This window comes from Trifolium pratense, linkage group LG2, assembly GCF_020283565.1.
Source record: "Trifolium pratense cultivar HEN17-A07 linkage group LG2, ARS_RC_1.1, whole genome shotgun sequence".
Taxonomy (NCBI): domain Eukaryota; kingdom Viridiplantae; phylum Streptophyta; class Magnoliopsida; order Fabales; family Fabaceae; genus Trifolium; species Trifolium pratense.
This window is the reverse complement of record NC_060060.1, coordinates 53,311,400-53,324,310: the sequence shown is the minus strand read 5'-3', so window position 1 is coordinate 53,324,310 and position 12,911 is coordinate 53,311,400. Positions and strand designations below refer to the sequence as shown.

Sequence of the window (12,911 nt, the reverse complement as noted above, 5' to 3'; positions counted from 1 at the left end):
TAGCTTTAAAAAGACGAGAAATAAGAGCATTTAGATTCATCATGAATTTCTAACCTTACTTGCCAAGCATAGCAAGTTAAACAAGTATTATAATCCGGCTTATAATACTTTGCTTTTGGTACAAGGTTTTTAGCACATATTATCTGCCATATTCACAGAGTATATTCCTATTACAAGGCAACAATTATTTCTATAACACCATCTATAATTCATATCCAGGAAACCTAGATTTATCAGGTGCAATCAAATCAAACCAAAGACATGCTGTCCCAGCAAGTCCATGGAAGAGAGAGTAACCATTGACACCAGTAAGTTCTTGCCCTTCCACTGCCAAAGCTCTAGCATTATTATATAAGAAACAAGAGAATGATTTTGCCCTCTCTTCATATATACTATCTTTTGTTAGTTTGTAGAGTGAAAGAAAAGCATAGGCATTTCCAGATACTCCATCAGCAAGTCCTACTTTCTTCACCAATCCACTTTTCCATACAACTTCCCCGGCTTCTATTGCTGCATCTCGTAATTCCCTGTCATTTGGAAAAACCTGCAAACACATATTTCCAAAGTAGTCATTGTCAATTGTTAAGCACTTAACTTGTATAGTATATATAGAATTTACAAGTTCTGGAATGTGTCATGAAAATGGAAATGCCATGGACCTATTTTTTGATTTGTAACTTGTTTCTTAAGCAACTATGTTAGTTAGAAGTGTTAGTTTTTTGATTTGTAACTTGTTTCTTAAGCAACTATGTAATAGGTGTGAGCTCTGCCAAATCTGGCCATAGGCGCGGCATTGGCGCAGGCCTGAGAAATCTGATAGGCTCCGCTTGAGCTTATGAAATTTTGTAACAAACTTTGGGTTATAGGCTATATAAGCTTGACCCATGAAGGAAATAATAACACACATGTTATTTCCACTACAATCTCACCTTTCTCTCTTCAATTCATATCCTTCATTTTTACATTTCTTCAACCTCAAGAAATCAATTTGTCCCAACTCCAACATTTTTGCCATCATTAGTCAACTCTAGGGAAAATTATCAATTTGAGATACCATTTTTGTAATTTTTTTAGCCTCAAGATTCCAATTTTCCAAAGCATACAATTATGAATATAGTAAATGTACGTGTGAAGACATGCTATGAGGAATAATTTATTTTGGAAAGTAGTTTATTATTACCTGTGCTGCTTTAGACAATGTAATGGCCATCCCAGTTGCACCATGACTCCACTGCACTAACTTATCTCTTGGATTCCCTTCACTTGAAGGGTAATTTCCACTATGAGGGAACCTTTTACTTATCAAATATCTCAAAGTTCCTTTGACATCCTCAGCATCTTCACTTGGAAGTGGAAAATGAAGGAGCACATGAAGAATACCAGCAAGACCATTTGCTGCACCCAAGTACCTAGTCCCGTGCCATCGATACATCAATGGACAATCTTTAATATCAGACACTCCTGCTCTACCACCAGCTAATACTGCATCAATAATAGGCATTAGAATGTCTTTGGGCACTGTGTCATCTCCAAGGTGCTTGTTTACGAATAATGCGGCCCATAAGAATCCAGCTCGTCCATATAGAAGTTCATATGACATTCCGAAACCACCTTCCTCAGGTCCAATAGGCAGGGCTTCCTCTTTTGCCACCTGCAGACCATTAAAAATATTTAACATGTGATTAATTTGTGTTCCCTTATAATCGTTAACTATGTGACATTTAAATTGTCTGATGTTATTGTTGACGTGCCACTTAATATTTTAAGTCGACACATTTACATTTAACTGTGTTATAAAACAAATGTTAGCAGATGAACCAAATTAAAAAAACGTTTGAAAAAGATATAGACTAATTTGAGTTCAATTTAATAGTTTACTCAATTACTTTGTCTTTCAAACTAAATAAAATCTAGAGACACAAATTGTGCACGTGCAAAGAAATTGGGTATTTTGGTACAATAATTGTTCTTACTTCAATGAATAGACCCAAAAACAGGTCACGTTTTTGGAGGTCCCCCATGTAATTAGCAACGACAGCTCCAAGCGCGTATATGCCTCCTCTACCACACAAAAAAGTCACGTGTCTGCAATATCTTTTGGTTAGAGATTTAATAAAAGACAATAATATGACTTAATGAGTGTGTACTTGATTCAATAGAAATTTAATTTATAAACAAGAAGAAGAGAAACATAAATTATGAATAATCTGTTTTTTTTTTTTTTTTTGGTATTTCTAATTTATTAAGAGTCTCATATCGAGAGATGATCTGACTAAGTGTTTATATACTAGAGACAATCCTCACCTTACAAGTCGGTTTTGTAAGGATGAGTTAGGCTCATCACCTATTTCTAAGATGGTATCAGATCCGTTGGGTCACCTGTTATCAGGTTTCCGCTATCGGGCCACATACCGTTTATATCTACGCACCAAGCCCAATAGTGCTGGGCGTGAGGGGGTGTGTTAAGAGTCCCAAATCGGTTGAGAGATGGTCTAACTAAGTGTTTAGAGGGTGTGTTAAGTGTCCCACATCGGTTAAGAGATGACCTGACTAAGTGTTTATATACTAGAGGCATATCAACCTCTTTGACAGCAGCTTGCCGAGTCGGGCGACTTATAATCAATAATCCATAGTTTACTTGCGAGGTAAGTAAAATCTGACAACAAATTATTTCTACTAATAATCTTATAATTTTAATTGAACAAAAAGTTGTGTGCAAGTATGTTTGAACAATCTTGTAATAAATTTTACAACACAAACTTGAGCGTAAAACATGTTGATGATATTTTTTTTATTATCAAGTCCCTCGCTGGTGAACCACTTTATACAATCATTAAGAGCCATATTGATCAACATTATACAATATATCACACTCTTCTTTTTCCTTTCCTATTCATCCCAATTGAAATTATGATGGAAATTTCATTTTGTTTTTAATTAGCAAACCATTGCTAGAGTTGATGAAATCAAGGGGTGATGCTATTAATATATCTTTCAACGAATCTTAAGAGAGGAGAGGTTATGGCATTGCAAAAATTGAAGTTCTACATGCTTGTGGAACAAGCGCAGAGAGGAGAATGGGAGAGAAGGAATCGTGGCTAGAAATTGTGTAGAAAGATACACATGTTCTCACTTTTATTTCTAACTCATCTAAACCTTGAATATATTTTATTAAATCCGACGGTGTATATAAGTGGTCTACTGGTGAACCACCTGTTTGATGGTTCACCTTAGATGCTTGAGTAAAAAAAAGTTGATAATAATTTTAAAAAACAAATATAATCAATTTGAGTAGGTTTGCCTGAAAGTTAATCTCTCATGACAAAAGAGAATTATACCATCCATGGAGCGCATACACTTCGGCGCATTGCATTATTTCACATTCTTTTTAAATTAATTTAGAAATTAAAATGTTACCACTGTTTAGTTGCGATTGATTTTCATCGGAGAGCCTACAAGATACATTATGTGAATTCCTCCCTTTAAACCAAAAACTTTCCGAGACGATTTAATTCCTAACCACCTGTTTAAACGTTCATGTCTGTTTGACCAATTCATTGTTGGGTTATTCCGCATATTTATTTTATCATTTTTCAATTACAAAATTTTTGACCTATGTGTTAATGTCATGACTCAAGAGAAAAATCAAGGAAAAATTCAACAACCCTAAGAAAATTTCTACAAAAATAAAAGGAAACATACGAACTACGAAGTGAACTTGACGAGAAAGTGGAAGAACGATCGCCACATTCACACGATGAACAATAAAATCAATATGTGGATCCACCGCAAGAACAAGATGCTCTAGATTAGAATCTAGACTTGGTTTATCCAAGAATCTAGTGGACAAAACTATCTCTCAAATTCAATTAAAGGATTAAATATCAAAATTATGCATTAACCAAATGAAAAGAGTTTATTTCTACCTAAACATATAAGGGACATAGCCCATAACCCTAAGGCCAATACAAGTTCACAACAATCTCATACTAGAAAGTAAGTAGCACAATACAAATTCTAATTAAAATCCACTAAAGCAATAATAATGTAGTATGATTTGTCATCGAAAATAATTAAAGAGCAGATTTTCTTATTTTTGGTCATCAAGATGATTCTCGATGACAATCCATACTACATTACTCTTTTTTAAGTGTATATTAGAATTGTATAGTGCCTTCTTGTTTGATTATTGTGAGCTTTTATTGGACCTTAGTGTTATGGACTATGTCCTAAATCCTAATAGGTTTAGGTATAAATAACATTTGTGTAACCCTTTTCATTTGGTTAATGCATGATTTTGATATTTAGGCTTTTGATTGAATTTGGGCGATATTTTGCTCCTTTAAGTTCTTAGATGAACCAAATTTAGATTCTAAGCAAGAGTATCTTGTTATTGTGGTGGATCAGCATATCGAGATTTTCGTTTATTGTATGAATGTGACGGTTGTTCTACTTTTTTGTCTAATCCACTTTGTATTTATTTTCTTCCATCTGTTCTGTAAAAAAAGAATTAGTCTTCTTGAATTTTTCCTTCATTTTCCTCTTGAATCAAGACATTTATACCGATCAAGATCCTTGCAATTATGAATCCACATTGGATTCACATCATGAATAGATTCAAACTCGTAATTTTTCACAATAAAATTATGATAATCAAGTTGTTTGAAACAAAAATGCAAAAAACTATGTAACTTTATTTTTTTGACAGAAAAATTATGATAACTGTGGTCAAATTTATGGTGCACTAGTGAAAACAAACTCGTATATGGTAAAAAATTTATCTAACTTGTGCATATTAAACAAAGTCGATAACTATAGTCTATATACCAATATTCTAAAATTTGAATGGATTAAATTGTGAGTGAATATTGTTGGTAGTTCATTTCTTTTGGCCCGATTGGTCCGATTCAAACAAGTTAAAAGTATTGAGAAATAAGGGGCTGGGACAAGATGTCTTGTGGATTTTTTTTTTTTTTTTTTTTGTGTGAATAGATGTCTTGTGGATTTAATTATCATTGATCGATTTGATTTTTAAAATCGTTAGATACAATCAATTTTTGACAAAATTATTATTTATATAGTCCTAATTTCAAGTAACAATTAAATATTTTCTCCATTTAGGACCAAGGGCTCGTTTGGGTTAGCTTATTTTTGAGCTTATGCAATATAAATTAGATTTTATGTTATTTTATAAGTTCACACCCGTGAAAATTGTATTTTTGTAAGCTGTTTAATCATAAACTATCTTAACAAATTTATAATAATACATAAAAATTGTATAAACTATTTCCATAACCTCAAAAATAAGCTAATTTAAACTAATCCCAATTAAATTTCAGTCTTAAGTCTTAAGCAATGATATAACGTTACTATTTTCAGAAAGTAAAGTTAAAAAAAGTACCTTATGGAGGCACGTGCAACAGTGGTACATGTGTCAATAATCTCCGAACATAACACCAAGTCCTCACGGCAACCGGTAACCTCGTAAGATCTCAGGCAAGTGAACGCCGTCCCAAGCAAACCAGTATACACCGTCGGATCAACCACTTCTCGCCGTTTCCATGTCACCTCCACCACCTACACCAATAATTTCACTATCTCATTAACATTTTATTGCACAATATGAAACATTTTAGTACTACAATTTATTTATCAACACATACATACCTCGTCCTTGAGAGAAATTGCTGCTTTTAAGAATGTTTCATTAGGAATTGAAAGGTTTACAACCGTCGGATTAATTTTTTCTTCTATCAAATCCGACGGTTCATTTTTACTATTACTACCATCATCGTGTCCACCTTCAATCACTGAAGATGTCATTGTCTGTATGCGGTAAGAGAATTTTGCAATTCAATTGGTAACAAAAAAACTGAAAGTAGCAGAAGAAGAATTAATACTCCTAGATTAGGCAAAATGTGAGACCCAATCCAAAGTGAATATATTCGGTTACTTACTTTATGTTATGATGATGCACCTTGTATATGTGTAGAAGCAAACGTGTCGAGTTATGGTTCTGTGTGGTGGCGGTGTATGGTAACACGGTATGCGTACTTGCCACGTTAGCAATTTTTGTACCGTAACTAACAACATCACGCGAATCACGTGGTGTTTTGGATAAGATATTATTCGATGTGTTGTGGGGTACAGTACAGGATCAGGAATACATGCTCCTCCTTTGTTTGAGATTATATGTAATTTCAATTCAACTGTTGAGGAAAATCAATGGAAGGTCATGAGTGATTTGTTTGATTTTTTTGTGTGAAAGCCCATGGTATATATATTTAATTCTATGACGTTTTCCATGTGTGGTTTCTTAGTGGTCAACGTGTTTAATACCTAATTTATGTCTCATTAAATCTTAATCATTTTAGTTTAATTAGAATAAAGTAGGTATATAAGTATGTGACTGAACTGGAGTACGATGTTAATTTGAAATTTATATAAGTTAGAACTTATTCTGTATAATTTTTTTTTTAAAATTTTTTATAATTTAGAAGTTGTCTCACGTTTAATAATTATTTTGAAATTTTTATCAGTTAGAAATTGTCTCGTATATGATAGTTATTTGAAATTTATATAAGTTAGAACTTATAAGATAGTTTTTTTTTTTAAAAAAAATTGTAATTGGTTACAACTTTCTCACATATGATAATTATTTTAAAATTTTTATCAATTAGAATTTCAGATGAACGTTATAAAAAAATGCAGATTAGAAATAAGAGAGAAGTGAATGATATGAAAATGAGTGAAGATATATAAGATTTTGAATAAGTGATGAGGGAAAAAAAATTGAATTTGAAATTTGGTGAGACATTGGGAGAAGCAAAAAGATGTCACATGTGTTTGTGGCTTAGATGGCTTAGTTTCATTCAAACTGAAAATGACATAAATGGCTCAGAGACTTGGTTACAATGTAAAATCTGGGTTGATAAAACATTTTTCCACTCACAAATGCCCTAAATAGCTCATATGACTTGGTTTCATTTGAAAAGGAGTGTACTTTTAGTTCAATCATCAAATTTTTGGACATCAATTATCCTGATTTGGGACACATGGCAGCACCTTAAGCAATGGTAGTTTAGACTTATCCAGAACAATTAACTTTCGTATATAGATTAGATTAGTCATCGCTAATAATAGTAAAAACTTCGTATCTATATCATGGTAACCTAAAAAAAGTAGGTATAAAATATTGATCTTAACTGATCAAGAGGTTGTATCTGCAAGACACTCTAACACTCAAGTCAGTAACAACATGTGAATTGTGAGAGGTTAAGAATGAAAGAATAGATACTCGAGCTCTTTGCATGAAAGTTAATGTGAGGGTGAATGTAATATAGTCTCAACATTGATGGTTGTTAGAGTGTTGGTCTTAACATTGGAAGCCAATCATTATGATGTCGATTGACCGACCGTTACAGAAGTCATGTCTTTTGTGACCGTTGAGCATATGTGCTCATGGTTTGGGCCAACGTGACCATTGGGCCGTCAAATTGAACCTTGACCCAGGCCAAAACAGGATCTCCCAAGTCGTCATTATGAAATGTAGGAGTGGTGACTTAAAGAGGTGTTATGGTCGAAGTTCTATGTTTCGTCAAGCTCGTGATGCGGCGTCCAAAGACATGTTTTGCTTGTAGAATTATGATGACAAAATGAGAATTTTTAGATGTAACAGATAAGGACATTACAATTTTAACATGTATTCAAGCAAAAAAATAAAACAGAGGATGGTCTCAAAACAGGTGTACTTATAATCTAGGAAATTATGTACACATTAATCAAAACAAATACACAAAATTAATAAAACAATATGAACAACATTATTATTACATTCTCTTGTGGAATTTGCATTACGTTTGTAGATGTTCCTCATTGGGAAGTTCTTTTTTGGTAGGAGGAGTAGGAGTACTTTTTCTCATTTTTATAAGATCACCAAATCTTCTCAACAAAGCTCTTCTTTTTCTGTTGTTTGTATCACCTTCATAATTATCAAAATGAGATTCATCTATATTATCAAATTCATCTGGTATTCCCATGTCAGCATCGTGACGCGATTCATCCGATGAATCATCAACTTCATCAAATATTGAACCCTTTAATGTATCATCATCTTCTGTAATAATGTCTTTATTATTAACATCTTCATTTTTTGGTTGTTGCTTATGTGTTGTTATCATGTCTTTTAAATTAAGACTAAAGTTTTTGCTTAAACTTTTTGTTTCTCTATGCTCCTTATGATGTGGTTTTTCTTTTGTACCTTCTTTTGCTGTTAAAAATTTCTCCAAATCTTCATTTCGAAACTCTTTTGTCGATGTTTCTGATAGCATTTTTTTCAACTCTTTGATATTCTCAAATGATGCAGCTTCATGAATTTTCAGCATCTCATTTTCATGTACAAGCAAATTGAGACTATCTTGTAATCTACTGTTTTCAGCTTTCGCGATTTCTGCAGCTTCTTTTGCAACATTAGCTTCATTCAAAGCTTGTTTTAATATATCGCGCAGTTTCTGATTTTCTTCTTTCGAAACTTTTGTTTTACTCTCGGCTTCATTAAGCAATTCAAGTAATCTTGTTGTTTCTTCTTGTGCAAGCAACCTTTCCTCTTCAGCTCTTCTGATACAAGTCACAAACTGAGTTTCCTTTCCATTCCATGCTAAAAGTGATTCTTCAGCTTCTAATCTCAATCGTTCCGCGGTGTTTTTGTACCTGTCGGCTTCTTTCCTTGTTACATCTAGAAGCTCTTTGTACTTCTCTTCTGTGTTTTGTAACGTCACTCTCCAACGCTCAGCATCGGTTTTTGTGTGTTCTAGTTCAACTTGGCTTAAGGTTAGTTTCGCTTTCACTTGGTTAGCTTCGGTTGCAACTTCTTTTAGCGCGAACGCTAAATCATCCATTGCTTTCTTGCTATTCTCCTCGGCTTGTGTTGCTAATTGCAATTCACTTTTAAGCAAATTCAATTCTTCAACTAAATTTTCCGCCTTCAAGTATAATTTTCCCTCCTCCACACCCTCTTGAGTTTCATGTACCTTAATTTTCGGTAACCCTTTTTCGGTTACTTTCATATCTTCTAAACCGTTGGTTTGATATGCACTTAATTGAAGTGTCTTCAATTTTTCTTCAAGACTAGCAATTTCATGCCTTGATTCTTCAAGTAAAATTGTGTTATGCTCTAGCTGTTTTGTTTGCATAACCAAAGTATCAAACAAATTTGCTTCGGATTCTTTTCGCTTCTCCAATTCGACCTCCGATTCTTGAAGTTTCCTCCTGTACTCAGCCAACAAATCATCTTTCTCTGACAATTCTTGTTCATGTTTTAATGATATTTCATTGTTTCTGTTCTTTGTGGCCATTACTTCATCAACCATACGACGCTGTTGCATTATCGGAACCTTGATAATTTATTTAATCACGAACTATCCTTTTCAAAAAATCACAATCACATATAACAATAAATCAAACTAAGTTTCTATGAATATTAACATTGGCAAAAAAGACACGATCTATATTGTTAGAACATCAACTCATGTTGTAACAAATGACATTGGTAACCAATTTCGGTCAATTGTGTCTGCGTCTATGGCTATAAAGTATAAACATAAAAGTTTCAACAATCATGATTACAATTATCACAAAAAAAGAAGATTATAAACGTGTATTGATAAATGAATAAAAAAGTGTATGACTTACATGGAGTTGGTGATGGTGTTGGAAAAGGAATGAACGTGAAGTCCAGAAATGAATGATTAGAGAAGTAATTAGGATTGGAAATAAATGTTTAATGGTAGTGAAAAAGCTGAATTTAGGAAGGTTATATAATTAGAATGAGATTAAGAATGTTGGAAAAAAAAACAAAACGAGAATATAGGAGAATTAAGAACAAAAAAAGAGGTGTTTGGTTTTATAAAAATCCGAGGTTGACGGAGTTTCCTTGGTTTGAAGGTTAAATGAATGAATGAAAATAATATATCAATTGGAAGATATATTGGACTTTGGACGGAATCAACGTCCAACCAACCAATGTCATTCATCGTTAAGAATAAAGTTTCAACATAAACTATCTTATTTTTCTTCAATTTGCAGCCCTCAACCGGCTCACATAATAATTTGTCTTGTTTCCAAATAGTTCTTATGCCTCAATTAAATATTTTCAAGTTGGTCTATTTAGTATTTACTAACATCCGTCTTCTAACACCATTAAATACACGCTGTTGTGGAGTATTAAGTATTACGTGAACAATTATATCACACAATTTAATTGACACATAGTCGATGAAGATGATCAATTTGAAATAGTGATAACTTGATAAAAAAAAATCGATAAAGATAGAGACTAAATCTATAATCTATAATATGTAATAAGCCAGACATATTTCCCTTTCTCTCTCCTCTCCTCATTCAACCTCATTCCTCAAATTTAATTCCTCACATTTAATTACTCACAATAATCTATCCTCTCCTCATTCAACCTCATTCCTCACATTTAATATAATTATGAATTTTAATGGTCATTGTTTAATTGGAAATTGATTCGGAATACTTTTCGGCCTAAAATTTTGCATCCCAAGTCAATTTTTCTCCTAGAGGCAATTGAAATTCCTCATCTCTCTCACTCTTTTTTATCATCTCCCTCCTCGCACCGTCACAGTGCCGTCGTCGTCCTCACGCCGCTCCACCTTCTCCTCACGTCGCAGGGTGGTTGTCCTCTTCACGTTGTAGCATCGCCCTCCCCAGCATGTCTTCTTACATCACTCCCTGTCATTGTCTTCCTTGCGCGGTCTTAGTCCTCAAATCGCCACAGTCCCAATGTGTCGTCTTCGTTCGCTTTGTCATACGGTACAAACAAGTGAATATGTTTTCGTTTTCATTTTGATATTTTGTTCGCTCTGTGTTTTTGTTTTCAGAAGTATGGAATCATAAGAATCTCGACTTTGGTTATTGATTTGTTTGATTTCTACAATTGTTTTTTTCTCTCCTTCAATCGGGGTGCTTTTTGTTCTGTAATTTTAACTATTCCCGTCATATAAATTGACTTAAAGGTTACATATTTGTGTTCACCATTGCTATGAAGAAAAAGATTTTGAAAGGTGTGTTTGCACTTTGCATCAAATCAATTGTATTTGTCTTCAATATCTGATTATTTGTTTCTTCGTTCCAATTTTAACGCATGTCTTTTTTTTCCCTTCCATCTTGCCCTTTCTAATTTTAATCATCAATTTAGACATGAAGGTAGATAGACATGAAATGGTACATAGACAATTAAGCATCGATTAAGCATGTTACCATGCTTTTCCAATCTCTGATTAGTGGTGGTACATATACATGAATGGAATGCATCATGGTCCAGGGAATCAAGGCAAGTTTGTTTTCCCCTTCTTTTCTTTTTTTAAGGTTTATTAGAATTAGAATAAATGAATCTTATTTTTTATTTTTAATATATTGGTTTGTAATTTAATGATTACAAATGCAATTTGATTTCATCTTTTATTTTAATATTCAGGATTCTCCTTTGAAGCATAATGGTGTGGCTTTGTTTATAGGATTAATCTACATATTGTGCTTTACTATTCGGCCCGGTAACATAATTTATTGATTATTGAAAGAAGAGGTCTGTGATTATAATGGTTTATTCATTCAAATTTATGTGTATCGTCATGTCTTGGTGTATTTGGACCGTTAGTCATTGGCATATGGTAGTTCTTTTATGGTTCCTATTTTTAAATACCTCACTCTCGGTGTCCATTTTAACCATTTTGTTGATACATTTCATGGTACAATGATGTTATTTGAGGAAAATGGACATTTTTAATCTATACATCTAGACTATATATTGACCGACAAAACAAATAATTGTACTTTTTCACACAATTTGAAATGATGTTCGGCCACATTCACATTTAGAAGCTTACCATGTTCTACAAGTTGAGATTAATAGTATATAGTTTAATATATGATTTTAATTTTGTCTAATGCAATTTTCTTCTCAATAACTGCACTATACATTTAAAGATGTATTAGCATTAGAACTTGACCTTCTCTATCACATATTGAACTGAACGAATTTCTTATTTATATATAGAAATTCACGTGACAGTGTGTCATGCTAGATGAAGGGACTAAAAAACATGTGCGCAGTGCTATCACAAGTGGAAATGGACTCTTTGTTCTATTGAGACCGTAAAAACCACACCAAATATTGTGTGCAGTTGTCGGACCCAAAGAGGTAAAATTTTTACAGGTGCAACCAAAATTTTTAATCGCCAAGTATTTGGTAATATTCAGTACCATTAAAAAAATTATTTGAGGACAAAATTTCAAAAGTATGCGCATATTGGGAATTCGGCCGTGATAAGATTTTGTAACTTTTGAATTTTTGTTTCAGGACAAACTACCAAGCTTGATGAAGAATTCATTTTTGGTCTACCATTGAATCTGGATGTTGTATGTTATCTAATTACTTTCTATCATAAGAGTGAATGCAATTTGATTATGAACTATATAGCAAGTAAATTCTAGAATGCAATTTGATTATGAACTATATAGCAAGTAAATTATAGAAATATCAATTGCAAAACTTTAAATAAGTCTAATTCTTTATAATCATTCACTTATTTTTTATTAAGGTCTTCATTTCTATATGAAGTGTAGGCTCTACTTTCAGATTGATAAGTGAATGATTTGGAAAATGCATAACTTGAAACAAATGCCTTCTTCCCAAACGAAATTGGCCAAAGTTGGTAAAGAAGAAATAGTTGTTACAGCGCATCAATTGCGTTGAAGATGTACAAGCTAAAACATACTGGTAGTTTTTATAATTTAGTCCTTTTACATTGGTAGAAAATGTTTGAATTTCTGGAATTTGCAGCATATCATTTATGTCCAGCAATTTCTGTAGTAATTATAAATTGCTA

General features: G+C 32.9%; 2 protein-coding genes across 2 annotated transcripts; both read right to left on the bottom strand.

Annotated features, from left to right (window-relative positions):
- On the bottom strand, positions 1 to 5,968 carry LOC123907930 (lanC-like protein GCL1). The gene is made up of 5 exons (XM_045958396.1): positions 5,668 to 5,968; positions 5,402 to 5,577; positions 1,974 to 2,085; positions 1,181 to 1,651; positions 1 to 544 (listed from the first exon to the last, which is right to left on the bottom strand). The coding sequence occupies exons 1-5, from the start codon at positions 5,821 to 5,823 to the stop codon at positions 203 to 205; spliced, it is 1,257 nt and encodes a 418-aa protein (XP_045814352.1). The 5' UTR covers positions 5,824 to 5,968; the 3' UTR covers positions 1 to 202.
- Positions 5,969 to 7,696: 1,728 nt separating this feature from the next.
- Positions 7,697 to 10,026, bottom strand: LOC123903906 (flagellar attachment zone protein 1-like). The gene is made up of 2 exons (XM_045953590.1): positions 9,691 to 10,026; positions 7,697 to 9,416 (listed from the first exon to the last, which is right to left on the bottom strand). The coding sequence occupies exon 2, from the start codon at positions 9,381 to 9,383 to the stop codon at positions 7,854 to 7,856; it is 1,530 nt and encodes a 509-aa protein (XP_045809546.1). The 5' UTR covers positions 9,384 to 9,416; positions 9,691 to 10,026; the 3' UTR covers positions 7,697 to 7,853.
- Between the last annotated feature and the right edge of the window lie 2,885 nt (positions 10,027 to 12,911).

Excerpts from the sequence above, each read along its gene's own strand:
- LOC123903906 (XM_045953590.1), bottom strand. The coding sequence starts at position 9,383 with ATGCAACAGCGTCGTATGGTTGATGAAGTAATGGCCACAAAGAACAGA.
- LOC123907930 (XM_045958396.1), bottom strand. The coding sequence starts at position 5,823 with ATGACATCTTCAGTGATTGAAGGTGGACACGATGATGGTAGTAATAGT. Across the intron at positions 5,578-5,667 it reads CAATTTCTCTCAAGGACGAG|GTGGTGGAGGTGACATGGAA; the intron begins GTATGTATGTGT and ends TTATTGGTGTAG. Across the intron at positions 2,086-5,401 it reads GTTGCACGTGCCTCCATAAG|ACACGTGACTTTTTTGTGTG; the intron begins GTACTTTTTTTA and ends AAGATATTGCAG.